General features: G+C 40.3%; 1 protein-coding gene across 3 annotated transcripts in view; it reads left to right on the forward strand.

The window, feature by feature from the left end:
• The window catches only part of IARS1 (isoleucyl-tRNA synthetase 1), an 81,493-nt gene extending 59,580 nt beyond the window's left edge, over nucleotides 1-21,913 (forward strand). For all 3 annotated transcript variants that reach the window (XM_014797003.2, XM_087444821.1, XM_087444820.1), the window contains exons 31-34: nucleotides 6,983-7,108; nucleotides 11,269-11,412; nucleotides 12,118-12,270; nucleotides 21,362-21,913. In XM_014797003.2, the coding sequence (XP_014652489.1) occupies nucleotides 6,983-7,108; nucleotides 11,269-11,412; nucleotides 12,118-12,270; nucleotides 21,362-21,444 (506 nt within the window). In that variant the 3' untranslated portion in view covers nucleotides 21,445-21,913. The remainder of the gene's footprint in view (nucleotides 1-6,982; nucleotides 7,109-11,268; nucleotides 11,413-12,117; nucleotides 12,271-21,361) is intronic.
• The last annotated feature ends 464 nt before the right edge of the window (nucleotides 21,914-22,377 follow it).

Here is a 22,377-nt window from a genome sequence, read left to right on the forward strand (position 1 = left end):
TGGGGGCCAGTAAGGAGGCCCTCTTGCTCTTTACGGCCAGGGAGGTATCAGTGGAGGCCTAGAGGAGAGTGGGAACTCCCTCCTCACCACTTCCCAGCAGCAACAACCTTACTGTCAGTGGAGGCTGAATAGGGAACCCAGACTTCTCCTCCCACCAGGCAGTAAGGAAGCAGTGTCCCCTTTCCCCTGCCAGTGTGATGTCAAACAAAGTCAGCTAAAATAGAAGGTTTAAATAAGAACCAGAGTCTCGTAATACTTAACAAGTCCAGGTTTTAATTAAAGATTACTCATCATACCAAGAACTGGGAGGATCTTAAACTGAAGGAGAAAAGACAATCGATACATATAAACACCAAAATGACAGTAATGTTAAAATTATCTGAAAAATGTAAAGCAGCCAGAATAAAAATGCTTCACAGACCAATTACAAACACAGTAGAAACAAATGAAAAATAGAAAGCCTCAGCAAAGAAATAGAAGATATAAAAAATCAAATAAAAATTTTAGAACTGAGAAATACAATAAGTGAAATACAAAAACTCAGTGGATGGACTCAACGACAGAATAGAAGAAACAGGAAAGAATCCGTGAACCGGAAGGTAGAACAATAGAAATTATCCATTCTGCATAACAGTTTAAAAAAAAAAAAAAATGAACAGAGCCTTAAAGATCTGTGGGATAATTAGAAAAGTTTAATATTCTTGTCACTGAATTCTGAGAGAAAGAGAAGAAAGGACAGGACTGAAAAAGTATTCAAAGAAATAATAGCTGAAAACTTCCTAAATTTAACAAAACACAAAAACCTACAGATTCAAGAAGCTAGGGGAATCCCATACAAGATAAACCCAAAAGAATCTGCATTAAGACATAGCATAGACAAACTTCTGAAAACTTAAGGCAAAGAAAAATCTTGAAAGCAGTGAGAGAGATGTGCAACACCTAGCTTATAGGAGAAGAACAATTTGAATGATACTAGATTTCTCGTCAGAAACCATGGAGGCCAGAAGGTAAAAGGATGACATTTCTCAAATGCTAAAAAAAAAGTACTGTCTACCCAGAATTCTCTATCAAGCAAAAATATCTTTCAGAGTGAAGGGAAAATCAAGACATTCTCAAATGAAGGAAAACTAAAAGAATTTGTTGCTGGCAAGACTTAACCTAAAAGAACAGCTAGAGGAAATTCTTAGAAAGAAAAGGATAAAAGAGGGAGTCTAGGGACATTAGTACAGAAGAAAGAACAATGGAAAGATTCAAAATACAGGTAAATTCAACAGACTTTCCTTGAATTTTCTAAATTATGTTTGTGGTTGCAACAAAAACTAAAACATCCCAATGTGTATGTAAGAAATATTTAAGACATATAAATACATAAATGGGGAAGAACCAAGGGATGTAAAAGGAGGTGAGGTTTCTACATTTCTGTCAAACTGGAAAAATGTCAATACCAGTAGTCTAGTAGTTATGTATATATAATGTACCACCTAGTGCAACCACGAGAAAAGTCTATACCAAGCAATACATACAAAAACCATAGACAGATAAAAATGGAATCCTAAGATGTGTTCAAGTAACCCACAGGAAGCTTAGAAAAAGAAAACAACATATAGCAGAAAATAAAATGGAAGACTTAAGCTTAACATCAATAATTACACTAAATATAAATGGTCTAAATACACGAATTAATAGAGATTGACAGAGTGATAAAAACACATTATCCAGCTATATGTTATATAAGAAAGTCTTCAAATATAATGATCTAGGTAGCTTGAAAGTAAAAGAATAGAAAAAGATACACCATGCAAACATTAATCAAAAAAAGCAGGAACGCCTATGTTCGTGTCAATAAAGTAGACTTCATGGCAAAGAAAATTATCAGTGACATTAAATAATGATGCAAATGTCAATCCACAAGGAAGACATAATAATCAAATGTGTACGTACATAACAACAGAGCTGCAAAAAACATAAAAACTGATGGACCTTAAAGGAGAATTAGAAAATCTGTAATTATAGTTTGAGAATTGAATATACCTCTTTGAACAATTAATAGAACAGCTAGACAGAAAATCAGAATCTAATCAACATTTATGGAACACCCTGCCCAACAGCAGCAGAATACACAAGTCTATTCAAGCTCCTGCAGAACATTTACCAAGATAGATTACAGCCTGGGCCATAAAACAAACCTCAATAAATTTAAGAGTTGAAATCATATATAGTATGTTCTCTGACCACAATGGTATCAAACTATAAATCAGTTAACAGATAGAAGCAAAATCTCCACACACTTGAAAAGTAAACAACATACTTCTAAATAATCCATGGTCGGGGAAAAAATGTCAAGGAAAAATAATACATAAAACTAAGTGAAAAGAAAATACAAGATATCAAAATATGTGGAATGCAGCTAATTTATATCTCTAAACAATAACATTAGAAGAGAAGAAAAGTTTGAAATCAATACTCTAAGGTCCAATCTCAAGAAACTAAAAAACAAAACAAAATGAACCCAAAGTGAACAGAAGAAAAATAAAAATAAGAGCAGAAATCAATGCAATTGAAAACAGAAAAACAATAGAGAAGATGAATGAAACAAAAATGTAGTTCTTTGGGGGCCAGCCCAGTGGCACAAATGGTTAAGTGCGTGTACTCTGCTGCGGCGGCCCAGGATTCGCCGGTTTGGATCCTGGGCGCGCACCCATGCACTGCTTGTAGAGCCATGCTGTGGCGGCATCCCATGTAACGTAGAGGAAGATGGGCATGTGTGTTAGCCCAGGGCCAGTCTTCCTCAGCAAAAAGAGGAGGATTGGCAGATGTTAGCTCACGGCCGATCCTCCTCACAAAAAAAGAGAAAAAAAGAAAAATGTAGTTCTTGGAAAAAATTAATAAAATCAATAAACCTCTAGTGAGACTGATACAGAACAAAAGAAGACACTAAATACCAATATCAGGAATGAAACAAGATATCATTACAGACAGCAGAAATCAAAAAGATAAGCAGATACTATGAACAACTCTCCACACGTAAATGTGACAACTTGGATGAAATGAACCAATTTCTCAAAAAGCACAGACTACCCCAACTCACTCAATATGAAATAGATCATTTCAATAGCCCTATAGCTATTAAGGAGATTGAATTCATAATTTAAAAACTCTCAGGAAATCTCCAGACCCAAATGGTTTTGCTAGAGAATTCAACCAGACTTAAGAAAAATTAACACCCTACAGATTCTTCCAGAAAATAGAAGAGGAAGAAACACTTCCAACACACTTTACTGAGGTATTATTGACACCAAAACCAAAAAAGAAAACTACAGACCAGTATCACTCGTTATTATAAATGTAAAATTCTTACCAAAATATCATGAAATAGAATATAGCTATATATACAAATAATTACATTTCATGACAAGTGGGGTTTATTCCAAGGATGCAAGGCTGGTTCAATATTCAAAACCAATCAGTGTAATCTACCATATTAACAGGCTAAAAGATTACATGATTATACCAGTTGTTACAGAAAAAGCATTTGACAAAATTCAACACCCATGCCTGATAAAAACTTTCAGAAAAATAGGAAGAGGAAATTTATAAACTTGATAATGAGCATCTACAAAAACCCTACAGCTAACATTATACTTAATGGGAAGAGATTGAATGTTTTCTGCCTAACATAAGGACCAAGGCAAGGATGCCTGCCCTCACTACTTTTACTCAGCATTGTACTCGAAGTTCTTGCCAGTAGAATAAGGCAAGAAAAGAAAAGAAAAGCATACAGATCAGGAGGGAAGAAATAAAACTGTCCCTATTGGAAGATGACATGATTGTCTACATAGAAAATCCCAAGGAATCTACAGAGGGTCCTGAGACCTCTCCATGGGTTTGCCCACCAGCATTGTCACCAGCTGTTCCAGGATGGTCGTGTGTTCGTTTGGACCTGTGATGATGCCTCAGGTGAAACATGGTCCCCTAAACTGCTGCACAGGTTCAGTGATGTGTGGCATGTGAGCTGGTGTGTCACTGCTGACATCCTGGCTGTCTCAGGTAGAGAGAGAGGTGACCCTGTGGAATGAGTCAGTCAGATGGGCAGTGGATGTGTCTCAGCGATGTCAGCAAGGCCAGGGTTCTACGTCAGCTTCAGTTATAGGGCCAGCAGAATGAGCAGTGACAAGAGAGATGGGGCCTACTTCCTCCATCTGCTGACTCCAGTACTGCCCCTTTCTGGGCCAACTGGCCAAATAACTAGGAAGAAGAGCTCCTGGGTCCAACAAGGTTATTTTCACAGGAATAGTTAGAGGTGGAAGCACAGATTAATCACCTACCTTAACATGATTTGATATGGTTTGTAATTTACTGTCTGGCTGACACTACTCATGAGGAAAAAACTACAAATGATCTTAAATTTATTACTTTAAAGTATTTTTGGCCAGTTTTATATACCTTTTGGGTTCAACTATTAATTGAAGGGTTTTGTCTTCAAAGTAATTGAATAAAATCATATTACTTATAAAAAGCAAAAGAAAAACTTTGATCAAATACACAGTGTATAAGATAAACATACAAAAATCAATGTAATTTTTGTATACTAGCAATGAACACATGGAGAATGAAATTTAAAATGTAGTGTCATTTTCAATTGCTCAAAAAAAGGACACAGGTGTAAATCTAAAAAACCATGTACAGGACTTTTATGCCAAAAACTATAAAATACTAATGAAAAAATCAAAGAACTAAATAAACGGAGAGACATGCCATATTCATGGATTGGAAGATTTAATATAGTAAACATGTCAATTCTCCCCTAATTAATATACAGGTTTAACTCAATTCCTATCAAATCTCAGCAATATGTTTTTTGTAGATATAGACAAAATTACTCTAAAATTTATCTGGAAAGAGAAAGGAAATCAAATAGCTAAAGTAATTTAGAAAAATAAGAATATAGTGGGAGAAATCACTCTGCCCAATTTCAAGACTTGTGTGTGGGCTGGCCCCGTGGCTTAGCGGTTAGGTGCGCGCGCTCTGCTGCTGGCGGCCCGGGTTCGGATCCCGGGCGCGCACCGACGTACCGCTTCTCCGGCCATGCTGGGGCCGCGTCCCACATACATCAACTGGAAGGATGTGCAGCTATGACATACAACTATCTACTGGGGCTTTGGGGGGAAAAAAATAATAAAATCTTTAAAAAAAAAACACTTGTGTGGCGTGAGCACAGAATAGACACATAGATTAGTGTCACAGACAGAGAACCCAGAAATAGACCCACTAAATGTGGCCAAATGCTTTTTTTGAAAGGAGCAAAAGCAGTTCAACTGAGGAGTCTTCTTTATATGGTGCTAAAGCAATTAGATATCCATATGCAAAAAAAGTCCTAGGCCTAAGTCTCGTACTTTATATAAAAATTAACTCAAAATACATCACAGACTTAGATGTAAAACTATAAAACATTTAGGAAAAAAACAGAAAATCTTTAGGATTCAGGAGTAGGCAAAGAGTTTTTAAGACTTGATACCAAAAGCCCAAGCCATAAAAGGAAAAACTGATAAACTGAATTGCATCAAAATTAAAAATTCTGCTTTGCAAAAGATCCTTTGAAAAGGATGAAGAAACAAGCTACAGACTGGAAGAAGATCTTTGCAAACCACATATCCAGCAAAGGATGTATCTAGAATATATAAAGAACTCTCAAAACTTGGCAGTTAAAAAAAGTTCAGTTAGAAAATGGGGAAAGATATGAGTACATGTTTACCAAAGAGAATATACAGATGACAGATAAGCACATGAAAATGTGCAACATCATTAGTTGTTAGGGAAATACAAATTAAAATCACAATGAGATATCACTACACACCTATTAAAATGGCTAAAATAAAAACTAGTGACAATACCAATTGCAGGTATGTAGAGAAACTGGATCTCTCATATATAGCTGGTAGAAATGTAAGATGGTACAGCCACTCTGAAAAACATGTAGCAGTTTCTTAAAAAACTAAACATGCACTTTCCACAATGATCCAGCAATTGCACTTCTGGGTATTTATTCCAGAGACGTGAGAGTTTATGTTCACCAAAACACCTCTACTCAAATGTTTATAGTAGCTATATTCGTAATAGCCAAAAACTGGAAACAACCCAGGTGTTCTTCACAGGTGGTGGTTGAACGAACTGGGGTCCATCCACACCATGGAACACAACTCAGCAATAAAAAGGAATAAACTATTGATTAATGCAGCAACTTGGGTGAATCTTCAAAGATTTATGCTGAGTGAAAAAAGTCAATCCCAAAGGTTATATACTATATGATTCCGTTTATATAACATTCTTGAAATGACAAAATTATAGAAATGGAAAATAGATTGTTTGCCAGAGGTTATTAGGGAGTAGAGGGAGGAGGGAAAGAGGTGTAGATTTTAAGGAGCAGCAGGAGGGGTTCTTGTGGTGATGGAACCATTCTGTGTCTTGACTGTCCGTGTCAGTATCCTGGTCATGATACTGTACAGTTTCAAAAGTTGTTAAATTGGGGCAAACTGGGTAAAGAGCCCATGGTGTCTTTGCTTTTCTTACAACTGCATATGACTCTTTAGTTTTCACAAAATAAAATGTTTAAGTAAATCAATAAAGTAAATATCTGTAATTGATTCTAAAGTATAGGATAAATCAACATCAAGGGCCACTTGAGGCTATTATTTTTAAATCAGATAGTATTTTTTACCACTCTGAGCCCTAGGGATTTATAAATGGAACAAAATGAAGAATGCAGGTCATAAAGATAGATGTTTGAATCTAGAAAAAGATGAGTACAGATTGCCTGATGGAGTTCCATCCCTGGAACATGTCTACCAAAGATTGCCAAAGCACATACTGAGTGTATATAGTATATACTTAAGGGAATGAGAGCTTGAGCCCCCATGTCTCCTTTGACTTTTCATTTAAATTTAATTTCTTTTCTTCAGTTTTACTTGTATTTGTGGCTTTTTAGGTGGAGTATTGCTTCTGGAAAATCCAAAAGGCGATAATAGGTTGGACCTTTTAAAGCTGAAGAGTGTTGTTACTAGCATTTTTGGTGTTAAAAATACAGAGATGGCTGTCTTCCATGGTGAAACAGGTATGTGGAAAGTCAAAAGGTATCCATGTGGTTTGACACGAGGTGGATCGGTGGAGGTGTTCATTTGATATCAGTTATTCTATGTAGCCTTTGCCCTTTTCCTGACTCTCTGAGTCAGGGCCGGGGCTCTCAGTAGTGCCTGCCTGCAGTGTCTCTGGTGCCTGCTTAACTGTGTGATATGGCACTGGGCTTACTAGGAGATGACGGTTCCAATCCTGCCCTCTCGCCTGTTAGCCATGTGATGCATTCTTGGCTTCAGAGACTTCCCTGGTGAGTTTTAATTTTATTAAACATAGCTCCTGCATCTTGTTAAATCCGGATTCTCAGTAAGACAAGCCTAAATAAAATTTTAAAGAATTATAAGTACATTCTTTCCCATTGTCATGGGTTGAATTGTGACCCCCACTCCCCACTCCCAACCCCAGTAAAAAAAAAAAAAAAAAGATATTGAATGCAGTCCTTACCTAGTAACACCGAATGTGATCTTGTTTGGAAATAGGGTCGTTGTAGTTGTAATTAGTTAAGATGATGTCATACTGGAGTAGAGTGGGCCCTAGTCCAATATGACTGGTGTCCTTACAAGAAGAGAGCTGTGTGAAGACACAGACACACAGGGAGGACACTATGTGATGACAAAGGCAGAGATTGGAATTACACAGCTGCAAGCCAAGAAACACCAAAGATTGCTGGGAGCCTCCAGAAGATAGCAAGAGGAAAGGAAGGATTCCCCTACAGTTTTCAGAGGGAGCCTGACGCTACTAACACCTTGATTTCGGACTTCTCACCTCCAGAACTGTGAGACAATAAATTGCTGTTGTTTTAAGCCCCCCAGTTTGTGATTCTTACAGCAGCCATAGGAAACTAATACATTCACTTTACGAATCTGAATGCTCATTTTCAGAAACTTTTAAATAGCTTAAAAGAGTAAATCTAAATGGCCAAGAAATAAAGGAAAAAAACTGCTGAACCTCAGGGTTAAAAACCACAACGAGGTACTATTACATGCCACCAGATTGGAAAAAACTAGAAAAATTGCACAGTGTCAAATGTGGTCAGGGAAGTTGTGTAATAGGAACTGTCATTCACTGCTGGATTGTAAATTGATAGAACCACTGTAGAAAACCGTTTACTGTTGTATCATTTAAGGGAAGCAAAAGTTATGTGGGGGAAACTGGGAGAGTAAAGGTCTGGAAGAATGTGGTTAGTTGGAGGATCTGAGAAAAAATCTCTGACCAGGATCCACCAAGGGGAGCTGGTAAGTCAGTGGATAGCTTGGGTGTCTACCTGAAATCGCTGTAGGCTGAGAAGTAGGGAACAACAAGGGCAGACCAGAACTCACATCTGTCTAGCCACATCTATCATCAGCTGTCGGGACCTGCAGAAGAAGCTTTGCCGGAGAATTGCTCATCCACCTGGCCCAGAAGTTGTAAGAGCACAGAAAGAGTGTGGCTGTGCACTGTCCCCTCTCACCCAGCGAGCGGCAGCCCGTGAAAGCTGAATGGTGCCTGGGCCTGACATTGACCATTTATACAAAGTGGCTGTAACTAAACTTCTACCTTCTGAATCCTGTGCACCTCTCTCTCTGGTCAGCCCTCACTCAAACCTGGTGGGCAGAGAGTTCAGGGAAAGAGTTTTAGCTTAGCTAAGTTGACAGAAGGTAAAACCATCACAGTCCCCCCCTTATGATTCTGGCATCTATACATGGCTCTGTAAACCATATCTAACTTCCAGATAAGACCATCATAAATTAAAAATCACATGTTCAGCTATCCCTTGTACAACTGAAAACATGCTAACCCTCTTACCCGAAACTGCTTAGAAAGTCACCGTATCCATCTTTGGGTGATGTTGGTTTCTCTTCTAGCTTGAGGCACATTTCCCCTTTAACTTTATTGACATATACAGTTAAATTCTGTTAATATATTTTATGCTCTATGGTAGGAAAGTGGGAGAGTGGAAAAGATAAGAATTGGTTAGTATATATGCAAATATATTCTTATCTAAATAAGAAAGAAGTCATAACTATTAACGTTATGGAAGATAGCAAGACACACAGAACACATATAGCATAATTTCATTTATATAAAATTAAACAGTACTTAGGGATGCAAACATAGGTGAATGATTGGCAGTGGCTGTGACCAGGGACAGGGAGTGGAAGTGGCATGTCTGAAACTGGGCTGGGGAAGATCCTCAAGGAAAAAGGGACCTGATCATGAGTCACAGCTTTCATCATCTATCACACGCCATATATGGGTCACTGATTTAGAGCAGGGTCAGCAAACTTCTTCTCAAAGGGCAGAGAGTAAATATTTTAGACTAAGAGCTATAACTCTGCCATTATAATGCAAAAGCAGCCATGATCATATGTAAAAAAGTGTAAAAAATGGGCAAGGCTGTGTTTTATTAAATTTTATTTACATAAACAGGCAGCCAGCCAGGGGCCATAGTCTGCCTGTCCCTGATTTAAAGCATGAAGGACATTATCCCAGCCCTTCAAGGTGTTGCCACCCAGGTGGTCCTGAAACAGTCTTCAAAAGGCCATTCCACCGTTTCACTAGACCAGCTGCTTCATGAGGATGGGGAACATGGTATGGCTAGTGAATTCCCTGAACATGTGTGCCCTACCACACTTGTTCGCTGAAAAATGAATTTCTTGGTCAGAGGCAATGCTGTGTGAGATGCCATATTGGTGAATAAGAGGAAGTCCGTGGCTAGTGAGTTTGACAGAAGCATTGCAGGCAACAAAGACTAATCCATTTCCAAAAGAAGTGTCTATTCCACTAAGAACAAATAGACACTGGAATAGAAGTGTCTATTCCACTAAGAACAAAGCACTGCCGTTTCCGTGATGGAAGTGGCCCAGTAACCAGTCTGCCATCAGGTGCCCTCCTCATCTTCCCTGGCAGTAATGTGATATTGGAAGCTTAGTGATGGCCCCTGTTGGTAGGTGGGATACACTGTAGCGACTGTAGCAAAATCAGCCTTGGGAGTGGAAGTCATGCTGCTGAGCCCACGTGTAACGCCACTCCCAGCCAGGATGGTCTCTTCGTTCATCGGTTCCATTGGGCAAGGACAGGAGTGGCTGGAGAAAGACTGGCTGACTTCCACGAATGGGTCATATTGTCCACCTGGTTTTTAGGATCCTCATTCACACAGTCTGCCCATTTGGAGTGATCTGTCCACATACCTCTTGCCCTGTCTTCCTTGCAAACCAATTCTGTTTTTCCAATTCCGTTCTTTCCAAGTCCCTGTCCATTCCCATTCAGTCAAACCATTAGCCACTGCCCATGAGTCAGTATAGATCCATTCCTCTGGCCATCTCTCCTGATCAAAATGAACAACCAGCTGCCCTGAATGACGTTCCGCCCACTGGGAGGATTCTTCGGGGCCACCCAGAGTCAAAGCAGGGCTGTAGGACTACAGTTGTCCACTTTCAATGGGGCAGCATGTCGTGCAGGACCAGCCACACAGCAGGCTTGAAATATTTTCTATCAACTGGTCCTACAGAAGTTTCCATGAAGCCACAGGTGCGGGTCGAGAGAGAAAACCATGTGGCCCAAGGCTGGGCATGGGCATCCAGCCAAGGTGGGGGCAGGTTCCTTTTTCCTGGAGGATCTGCCCAGTTTCAGACATGCCACTTCCACTCCCCATCCCCGATCACAGCCACTGCCAATCATTCACCTATGTTTGCATCCCTAAGTACTGTTTAATGTTATGTAAATGAAATTATGCTGTGTGTGTTCTGTGTCTTGCTATTTTCCACATACGTTCCTGAATCAAATAACTTATCTTCTGACTATAATTATTATTTTTTATTATAAGGCTTCTTTTCCTGGTGAATTTTGGGATTCTGATATAGGAGGAAATTTAAGAGGAGGTATAATACACAGGGAAAATACTAAAAGGGGAGTAAACAGTTTGCCTTATATTTTAAGTTATGAGTATTATGCCATTTATTTTTGCAACATTAAGATTTTCTACTATTTGCACGTCATTAAAGCCTGAGTTTATGGAAAATGCAATGTCCTTTGATAAACAGAAATTAAGTGGAAAGCATCACTGTAAAGATATATGATAGATTAAATAGGAAAAAGTGAATGACTTCAGCTCTGACCTGTCTACCCCTGAAAGAATGATTTTGTTGTTGTTGTTGTTAGAAATACAGAACCAAACCAACCTACTGAGTCTTAGTGGAAAAACACTTTGTGTGACTGCAGGATCAGCCCCCTCTCTGATTGATAGTCCTAGTACTCTCCTCTGTCAGTATATCAACCTGCAGCTTCTGAACTCGGACCCGCAAGGTACGTGCCTCCCCCAGCTGTGAACACCCTCACCAGGCAGGTTGTGGGCATTGTTTCCTTTAACATTCAACCTCTCTGACTTGTATGGATTTTTCACGTTGGCTTCAATTTAGCAATTTAAAGTGTAGACTCCCACACTGCTTTGGGAAGCACACACAGGCTTGTTTCTTTTGGTATATTTACCTGGAAACACCCTTATCCATCTGACATGGGTCAGGAAATGAGATAAATTAGTTAGGTAAAAATTACAGCTAAATCATTTAAGTGCCAAAACATTTTAATTCTGCCTTATTTTTTTTTCTTGGAAAATCTTCTAAAAACTGTTGTATGTAAGTCATGTCTTGACCAACAGACTAGACTGATGTTTATTTTTTCTTGATGTTTTGGGGTCCTCATTTGCACATTTATTACTGAAACCTTCAGGCTCTTCATTTGACTGTTTACTGAATATCTGTTCCCCAAGGTGCTGGACTTTTATACTAGTTGGTTCTTCTTTTTATCCCCTTCCCTTTTCCCTCTGTGGAATGTTTAAGGCTGTTTCTGCAGACTGTACAGCTGTCCCACTCATGCTTCTGTTTCTGCTGCTGGCTTTCAAAGCCTTCAGCTCTGCCCATTAGAGCTGTCAGCAGTCACTGCCTCCATTAGGGATCCAGTAGCTAGAGAGTGAACTCTAGGACTTAATCCAGTTTGTTCTTTCTTCTGTAGAGTGTTTAATGGGAACAGTGGGCACTCTCCTGCTTGAAAACCCACTTGGGCAGCATGGACTCACCCATCAAGGTCTTCTGTGTGAAGCAGCCAAGATGTTTGGCCTTCGGAGCAGGAAATTAAAGCTGTTTCTGAATGAGACTCAAACGGATGGTGAGGAGATCATAAAACATGCTAAATTTTTTTCTTTTTGTTTTACTTTTGTTGAAAAGTAGATTTTGATACCATGAACCAATCGTAGATTTTATGTATGAGAGAGAGTACTATTGTTATCTTTTTTTTTTGCTCTTCAGAAATTTGCCATACTGTAACGTTAAAAAATAGTAATAATTAGGGGCCGGCCCCATGGCCTAGTGGTTAAGTTTGGCACACTCTGCTTTAGTGGCCCGGGTTCACAGGTCTGGATCCCAGGCACGGACCTTCACCACTCATCAGCCATGCTGTGGCGGTGTCCCACATACAAAACAGAGGAAGATGGACACAGATGTTAGCACAGGGGCAATTTTCCTCAAGCAAAAAAAAAGAGGAAGATTGGCAACGAATGTTAGTTCAGGGTGAATCTTCCTCAGCAAAAATAATAATAATAATTAAAAGGATGACTACTTTTTGCTTTGGAAATAACCTAAAAATTATATTGGTATATTGTTAAAAATACATGCTTCTAGGTAAATAAGCATATTTGCTGACCCTCAATTTATTCTCTTCCCTGAGAATCAAAATGATCACAGTACTGTAAAATAACAGCTTGAAGAAAACTTATAACTGACATCATACCTCCTCCTTGACAGCTTATAAAGCATGCTCATATGCATTTTCTTAATGAGCTACGTAAGAATGTGGAGAACTAGGTCATCAGTCAGCATATTCCCCATTTGATAACTGAGAAAACAGAGACTCAAAACTCTGACTCTGGACATTACCCAAGGCACAGGCTAGTGTCTGCAAGGACCTATATTCTCCTTCTCTCGTACTCCCCTTTACATCATCCACTTTCTGTGACTTCAGCTTCTGTGGCTGTTCTAACGACTTCTCTATTGACGTCTTAGCCCTCCCTTCCAAGCTCTGTTCTATAATCTGTTCTATAAACATATCACACATGTTCACTTAAATGTTGCTCCCACTGGAATCATTTCCCAAACAGCTTCCCTTGGTGAGATCTGCTTTTTCTGTTTATAGCCCTCCTTCTTGTCATCCCAACTGGGAACATTTTACCATTCTATCCTTTTATTTATACAGCCTAGGATTTATTGGACTTTCTGAACCAGGATTTGTGTCTTCCAGCACAGGTGGAAAATTGCCAGATGTTATCTTTTCCAAATTTACATCTTATCCTTGATTTTCTGCAGTTTGACTATGATATGCCTAGGTATAGATTTTTTGATATGAGGCATTCTTCATTTCTGTTACAGTGTTTTGATTTCTAGCATTTCCTTTTCTTTCTTAGAGTTTACTTCTCTCTGCTTAATTACCCATTATCTTGAAGTCTGCTTTGTCTGATATAAGTATGGCAACACCTGCTTTCTTTTGTTTGCCATTAGCTTGGAGTATTGTCTTCCATCCTTTCACTCTGAGCCTGTGTTTGTCTTTAGAGCTGAGATGTGCTTCCTGGAGGCAGCATATTGTCAGGTCTTGCTTTTTAATCCATCCCGCCACTCTGTGTATTTTGATTGGAAAACTCAATCCATTTACATTTAGAGTGATTATTGATATATGGGGGCTTAATGTTGCTATTTTTTCACTCATTTTCTGGTTCTTTTGCATTTCCTTTGTTTCTTGTCCTGTATGTTTTGGACTACCGATTCAGTTTGGTAGTTCTGTATGATGATTCTTTTAGTTTCCTCTTTATTTATTATATGTGACTCTGTTCTGATTATTTGTTTAATGGTTACCATGAGGTTTGTATAAAAAAATCTTGTGAATGAGATAGTCCATTATTTGATGACCTCTCATTTCCTTAGACTAAGTTGATTCGATCCCTTTCCTCTTCCCCTTCTAAGTCATTATTGTCACACCTTATTCTATTGTGTGTTGTGTGTGTTTAAAGTGATGAGGTTATGTTTATTTTTGGTGTTTTCCTTCCCTTAATCTTTGATTTTTATAATTAAGTGTTTGCTAAACTATTCTGATAGAGAGCTGCAATTTTTCTGATTTTGTGTACCTGTTTTTCTCCTTGCTCAAAGCTTTGTATCCCCTTTCTCTTTTTTTTTTTTTTTTTAGGCACGAGGGCCTTCTTGAGTGCATCTTGTAGTGAGGGTGGCAATGAACTCCCTTAGCTTTTGTGTATATGGGAAAGATGTTATTTCTCCATCATATCTGAAGGATATTTTTGCTGGATAGAGTATTCCTGGCTGAAAGTTTTCGTCTTTTAGAATTTTGAATATATCATTCCAGTATCTCCCAGCCTGTGTAGTTTCTGTTGAGAATTCTGCTGAGAGCCTGATGGGAATTCCTTTGTATGTTATTTATTTATTTATTTTGTCTAGCTGCCCTTAATGTTTTTTCTTTGTCATTGACTTTTGCCAGCTTTACTACTTTATGCCTTGGAGAGGGTCTTTTCATGTTAATATATTTAGGAGATCTGTTGACTTCATTCACTGGTATTTCCAGCTCCTTCCCCAGATTTGCCGTGTTCTCAGCTATTATTTCCTTAAACAAGCTCTCTGCTCCTTTTTTCCTCTCTTCTCCCTCAGGAATTCTTATAATCCTTATGTTGCATTTCCTAATTGAGTCGGATATTTCTCGGAGAATTTCTTCTTTTTTTTTTTTTTGCGAGGAAAATCAGCCCTGAGCTAACATCCATGCCAATCCTCCTCTTTTTGCTGAGGAAGACCGGCCCTGAGCTAACATCTATTGCTAATCCTCCTCTTTTTCCCTTTTTCTTCCCCAAGACCCAGTAGATAGTTGTATGTCATAGTTGCACATCCTTCTAGTTGCTGTATGTGGGACGCTGCCTCAGCATGGCCAGACAAGCGGTGCGTTGCTGAGCACCCGGGATCCGAACCTGGGCCGCCAGTAGCAGAGCGCACACACTTAACCACTAAGCCATGGGGCTGGCCCCCTTCATTTCTTTTTAGACTTAGTTCTCTCTCCTCCATCTGGAGCATTTCTGCATTCCTGTCTTCAGAAATGCTAATTGTTTCCTCCATGCCGTCAGCTGTATTCTTTAAAGATTCCAGATTTTCCTTTATCTCCTCCATTGTATTTTTCATCTCCAACATTTCTGATTGGTTTTTCTTTATGGTTTCAATCTCTTGTGAAGAAATTCCTGATTTCATTGAATTGTCTATCTGTAATAATAGCTATTTTGAATTCTCTGTCATTTAGGTTATAAATTTCTGTGCCTTCAGGATTGATTTCTGGATGTTTGTCATTTTCCTTCTGGTCTGGGGATTTTAATATATTTTTGCATCGTGCCTGCGGAGGTTGGCTTATTTTTCCTCATGCTGAAAATATCTGGTTGCAGCTTCCATCTGCTGCCACTGGGTGGGGGTCAAGAGCTGTGTATCCTGAGCCCACTGCCATCTGCGGGCGCTCTGGCTGACCAGTTGTACTGATGCACCGAGTGTGTGGAGTGAGGGGCTCTCTCTTTTGCCTGCCCGATCCTGGGGCCTTCTTGTTCTTCCCTCATTATCTGCTCTCCTGGCGTGCTCAGATGTGGACAGCACCCCCGCAACAGTTCAGTCCCCTCCGTGTGGGAATTTCCCTCAGGCTGTGAGAGATTTTGGAGAGCAATGGTTTTCCTGCAGAGGGCCACCCGTCCCCCTTCTCTCTCTGGGAGCCATGCGGACCCGGAGTCGCTGATCAAAAGGGGAGGGGGCGTATTTCTCCTTACCTCTCCCCACTAACTCTGGGGGTTCCAGCACCTTCACTTTCAGATGTATGTCTGTGTGGGTGTCTCAGACGTTTTTCGTGTTGAGTGAGTGTCCTTTGTTGGTATGCAAATGTCCTTTTTGTTGTATCTTAGCAGGGGAAAGACTAAAGGTTAAAGCTCACTCCACCATGATGCTGATGTCACTCCTCTCAGTTGTACTTTTCAGCTCCAGAATTTCTGTTGGTTCCTTTTTATAATTTCTCTTTATTGATATTCTCATTTTGTTGATACATTGTTTTCGTGGTCTCCTTTGTTCCATTGGCCTTTCCATTGGTCTGTGATTTTCCATTTAAGACAGTTGATTTACAGTCTTTGTTAAGAGAGTTCTAGCATTTGTGCTTCCTCAGGGACAGATTCTGTCAATTTATTTTTTCGTGTGAATGGGCCATAGTTTCCTGTTTCTTTGTATGCCTTGTGATTTTTTTTGTTGTTGTTAAAAACTGGACATTTTAATACTATAATGTGGTAACTCTGGACATCAGGTTCTCCCCTTCCCCAGGGTTTGCTGTTTTTGATTGTCGAAGGCTGTAATCGTCCATTTGTTTTATGACTTTTCCAGACTATTTTTGCAAAGATTGTATTCCTGGTTGTGTATAGTCACTGAAGTCTATGTTCCTTTAGCTTGTGCTCAGCTACTGTTTTGACAGAGATTTTCTTGACCTCCAGGACCTAAAAATTTAAAAACAGGGCCGGCCCCGTGGCTTAGCGGTTAAGTGCGCGTGCTCTGCTGCTGGCAGCCCGGGTTCGGATCCCGGGCGCCCACTGACGCACCCCTTCTCCGGCCATGCTGAGGCCACGTCCCACATACAGCAACTAGAAGGTTGTGCAGCTATGACATACACTATCTACTGGGGCTTTGGGGGGGAAATAAATAAATAAATAAATAATTTTTAAAAAAATTTTAAAAACAAAATACCCACCTCTCCCAGTCTTTGCAGATTGGCTCTATGCTGGGCCAGTCCTTAAGCACAGCCAGGCTATTTACAGCTCTGCCTCAACCTTTACTTCCTATTTGCACCGAGCCTGGTGATCAGCCAGATCTGGCCAGATTTGACCAGAAAAACTTTTTACCTTTTTCAGAAGTGAAAGCTTAGGGTCTTCTCAGGTCTTTTCTGTGTATGCATCCTGCCCTGGGCATGCATGTGACTCTCTAAATTATCCAGTATATATGGGCCCTTTATTTTCACTTTGTGAGGAAAATCAGCCCTGAGCTAACATCCAATGCCAATCCTCTTTTTTGCTGAGGAAGATTGGCCCTGGGCTAACATCGGTGCCCATCTTCCTCTACTTTATATAGGACGCCACAGCAGCATGGTTTGACAAGCGGTGCATCAGTGCACGCCTGGGATCCAAACCTGCAAACCCTGGGCCGCTGAAGCAGAGCATGCGCACTTAACGCTGCACCACCGGGCCAGCCGCCATGGGCCCCTTTTAATGCCCTAATTGTCCAAAGAAACTCTTTCCTCTGCTTTTCCTCCCAGGCATTAAGCAGTCTATTGTATGTTTTAACCATAATCTTTTGCTCCAGGCAGCTGTAGGCTTTTTGTTTGCCTTACAGTGTTTTCAGGCAATGCCCACTGCTTTTCCACCCTGAGTGAGTTCTAGTTTAGGCAAAACAGAGACAAGCACCTTATGTAAGCCCCCAGACAGATTAGAACAAACATAGTACTTTTGCTCTGTTCCTCCTGGAGCTAGGGACCAGGGTCCCTCCCTGGAAACATAGGCTGCTGTCTTCAAGCCCACTGCCAAGCTAGGAGTAGGTGGGCCAAGTACAAGCGAAAACACTACAAATCTTTCCTACCATTTTCAAGTTGCCTTTTTCTTGATTCAGCATTCACTTGGTTGCTATAAACCTTTGATTATTTTCTGGAGTTCTGACAATGTTGATTCTGACAGTTTGTTTTGTGATGTTTCTGTTGAAGCCCAGTTTAAAGGAGCATTTCTCGGGCCGGCCCTGTGGCTTAGCAGTTAAGTGCGCGTGCTCCGCTACTGGTGGCCCGGGTTCGGATCCCAGGCGCGCACCGACGCACCGCTTCTCCGGCCACACTGAGGCCGCGTCCCACACACAGCAACTAGACGGATGTGCAACTATGGCATACAACTATCTACTGGGGCTTTGGGGAAAAAAAGGAGGAGGATTGGCAATAGATGTTAGCTCAGAGCCGGTCTTCCTCAGGAAAAAGAGGAGGATTAGCATGGATGTTAGCTCAGGGCTGATCTTCCTCACAAAAAAAATAAAAATAAAAAAAACTAAAGGAGCATTTCTCTAGTTCTTTGGGGACACTGTCAACCCAGGCCCAGTTTAAACTCAATTACTTTGGGCCACAGAGACAGTGTTTAGAAAGTTCTGGCCCCAGTCATGCATGAGCACCAGAATTCTCATGGGGACGTGTTCTGTTTATCCCTACTCAAAAGAAGGCTGAGTGAGGCAAGTTCTCTGTATTGGTTTACTGTGGCTGGTGCAATAAGTTTCTGTAAACTGGGTGGCTAAGGTAACAGAAATATATTCTCTCGCATTTCTGGAGGTCAGAGGTCTGAAACCAAGGTGTCAGCAGGGTCCTCTTTTTGAAGGCTCTAGGGGAGAATCCATTCTGTGCTTCTTCCATCTTCTGGTGGTTCCAGTGTTCCTTGACTTGGGGCCACGTCACTCTGATCTCTGCTTCTGTGCTCACATCGCCTCCTCTTCTGTCTTCAATTTTTCCAAAAGAGGTCACAATCACAGTTTCCAGGAATTAGAACCTGGATGGCATATCTTTTGGAAGGCCATCATTAAACCCACTACACTCTCCTGTTTTTCTCTGTAGTGAAGGATCTTTTTGAAATTTACCCTTTTGCCGTGGTTCTTTATTTGAGGTCCCAGTTTTTTGAAGGGTTTTCATTGGGCTTCCCAGTTTGTGTAGATCCTAGACATGAAAGCTTTTTCTTCTCTTGGTTTCATAGCCTTTTAGTGCTAATAGCTTTAAGCTACCAGGACCACCAGAAAATCTTAATGTTCAGGTAACTCGTGGGATTCATGATTTTTGGCCTCTGTGGATTTCCTTCATTTTCTTCCCTTGCTCAGCTATTTCTTTTGTTTAATTAATGTTTCATATTGTACTTTAAAACTTTCTGCTATATTGTTAAAGACTAAAGCCTTCTTTCCACTTGGGTTTCTCTCTATAATGAAACATAATCACTGTGCCTCAGTTTTGTTTTCAATGACTCTCCCTTGTCTCTTTACCCCTCAATAGTTTAGGGTCTCACCATCTGTTGAAACAGCCTGTCTGCAGCCTATATTCCTCCACTGTAATTGTCCTCATGAACATTCCTCCCTTCATGATGTTCCTCTGCTGGAATCCCCAAGGCTCACCATTATCTGATACTTCAGAGTCTTTAGCTTCACACACAAGATCCTTCCAGTTCCAGACCTTAGCTGTCTTTCCAGTTATGTCCGTGAAGCTTTCATTCCATCAGAAGGCTTTTTTCACTCTCCCTCAAATACACTTGGCTGTTTCCTTGTGGTTTGGTAGTAAAGATCAACCGTAAAGGTAGCTTCCTGTTTTGTTAAGGCTGTGTGAAACTTCAAAGACATCCTTAACTCCTCTTTCTTATCCCTCAAATCACCAAGTGCCAGGTGAGCAGTGGAAATGAAGAAATGTCACCATCTCGCACTTGTTCTCTGCAAGTGCAGGCACTTAGTTGAAACTGATCAGGGGTAGAATCAGGTTTGTATGAATTAGATATTAGTAATACTACCTATGATTCACAAGCCAGGCCTTAGCTCTATTGTCTTATTACATTCTTATTGCTCTGTCAGGCTGACTGGGCAAAAGTTTAGTAGGTAAGAGATTTGAAGGTTAAGTAACTCACCCAAGATTACCAAGAAGCCTGGGATGCTTTCCAATCCAGTATCTTCACAATCGCGTATTTCTAGCCTCATTTTCATTGTATTTTTCCTCTCAAAATTGTCTTTCATAAAATATTAATAATTTGGTAAATTAGAAGGATCACATAGTGCTTACAGTTTTAGAAACTCACTGATGCCTTCTTGTTTGTTCCACTAGATTCTTAATATCATCTCCAGATTCTGTAATTATCTATTAAGGAGGCAGCTTTGAGAGTATTTTCACATTCAGGATTCCTGCTAGGACAAGAGCCATTTTTAGAGAAAGTTGGTCCTTCCCTTTGAATTCAGATCTGGCTAGAAGCAAGATGCCCCACAGTAGACAAAGAACTTTTAAAACTTTTTTTTTCTCACTCTGTCTCTCCCTGTCTTCCTTTTTAAGCTTTTTATGTAGTCAGTGTGATTTAATCAATTGCATTTGTGTTATACTTTTGAATGCTCAAATTTTTTTATCTTTGGCCATATTGGCTCCTGTGTTCTTCAACACGAACATTCAGTTTTTGATAACTTCTTGCTTTCTGGCATCACAAGATGTCCTGGGCTTATCCAGACCTGGAGATGGCTGTTGTCCCTGTTATAGGGAGTTAATATTCAGAAACCACAAAGCTGGGCCCTTGGCTTGGCATTGCTTCTAGGTCTTTTCTGTAAACATAGGAAATATTTGTTTGGGGCAGGGGTGTGGGGACATCTGGGGTAGTACCCAGAGTTAGTTAGGTTGAGGGCACAGTCCTCTAGAAGTCTGCCCAAGACTTCTAACCCCAGCTGTAAGGAGTTAGCGTCCAACTACAAACTCAGGGAAGAGTCCAAAGAAGACCACCGTCCTTATGGTAACTGCAAGTTCAGAGGGTTTCCCAAAAACACTCTCAGGTTTGAAAATTTGCTGGCAGAACTCACAGAACTCACCGAAAGCTAGTAAACTCACAACTACAATGATTATAGGGAAAGGATACAACCTAGAACGAGGCAAAAGAAGAAATGCACAGGGCAAATCTGGGGGGAGTCCAAACACAGAGCTTCAGGTTGTCCTCTCCTAAGGAGTCAAGGACAGTGTTGCCTCCTCCTGGCCCTGAGAGTATGTAGTGTATTACCAACCAGGGAAGCTCACCCGAGCCTTGGTGTCCAGAGTCTGTATTGAGGCTTCATTACGTAGACATGATTGATTCATTGCCCACATGGTTGGTTTCAATCTCAGATGATACCACATGACCCAAAGCTCCCACTCTAAATCATATGGTTGGTCTTTCTGGTGTGGCCAGGTCCACTTGAGTTGTCTCGTTAGCATAAACTATCAGGACCCACCATGAATAACAAAAGACACTCCTATCACTCAGGAAATCCTAAGGGTTTAGAGGTTCCCCCAGGAGCTGGGACAAAGGTCAGACCTCTCTTAGGGTGAGGCCAAATTCCTTAGTACACAGGCTGTTAACATTTTTTAAATATCCAGAATAGGTATAAAATTGGTTTTCTAAAAACTTTTTCTTCCATTCTAGAAATTACGGAAGAAATCTCCATGAAGACTTTGAACACGAAGACTGTGTATGTCTCTGTATTACCAACAACAGCAGACTTCTAATGTTCAGTTATCACTGTGGTTCAGTCAGCCTTTCCCTGGCATGTACCCGTCCTACACACACACACACACACACACAGACACATTGAAGAAATTTCCTTCAGGTGCATGTATTATATGTTGCTTTTGGTCTAAAATTGAAATGGGATTGATTCATCAAGTGACTTAAGACCTCACAGTAATATTCACACTTAACCTTAAATACTTATGCAGTCATGTTGGGGGAAGGTTACAATGTTACCTCAGCATTACAGAGTTTATTTCTATACTTAAATTCTTAAGTATAGAAGGTAGAATTGATTTAAATGGCATAGTATATCATTCTATAGCCTTTTAAAACTTATTTGGGGCGTCTTGAAGGAATGGACAATGTTATATATTTCTGCTACCTGTGTTTTCCTGGGTAATTTGATGGACTATTTTAAGTTTCAGTAAATCAGAACAATAAACAGACTTTCTCTCAGATAATAAATATGTTAGAAATAATTTGTTCTCCCATAGTTAATGAAACTTGAAATTGTAATCTTTAAAGAACACAAAAACTTAATAGCGACTTCTCTATTAAGACAGTAGACTAGACATCTAATTTCACTTCTTCCCAAAGTCTTGTGTGTCAAAGAAGCAAATGCCAAGACGAAATTAGACGTGCAAGAATTTATTGGGGGGGGGCTGGCCCCATGGCGTAGCGGTTAAGTGCAGCGCACTCCGCTTCTGGCGGCCCAGGTTCGGATCCCGGGCGCATACCGGTGCACTGCTTGTCAGGCCATGCTGTGGTGGCATCCCGTATCAAGTGGAGGAAGATGGGCATGGATGTTAGCCCAGGGCAAGTCTTCCTCAGCAAAAATGAGGAGGATTGGCATGGATGTTACCTCAGGGCTAGTCTTCCTCACACACACAAAAATTTAAAAAATTTAAAAAAAAATAATGAATTTATTG

The sequence above is a fragment of the Ceratotherium simum genome, chromosome 20 (assembly GCF_057802395.1).
Source record: "Ceratotherium simum simum isolate JZ-2026a chromosome 20, ASM5780239v1, whole genome shotgun sequence".
NCBI classification, from domain to species: domain Eukaryota; kingdom Metazoa; phylum Chordata; class Mammalia; order Perissodactyla; family Rhinocerotidae; genus Ceratotherium; species Ceratotherium simum.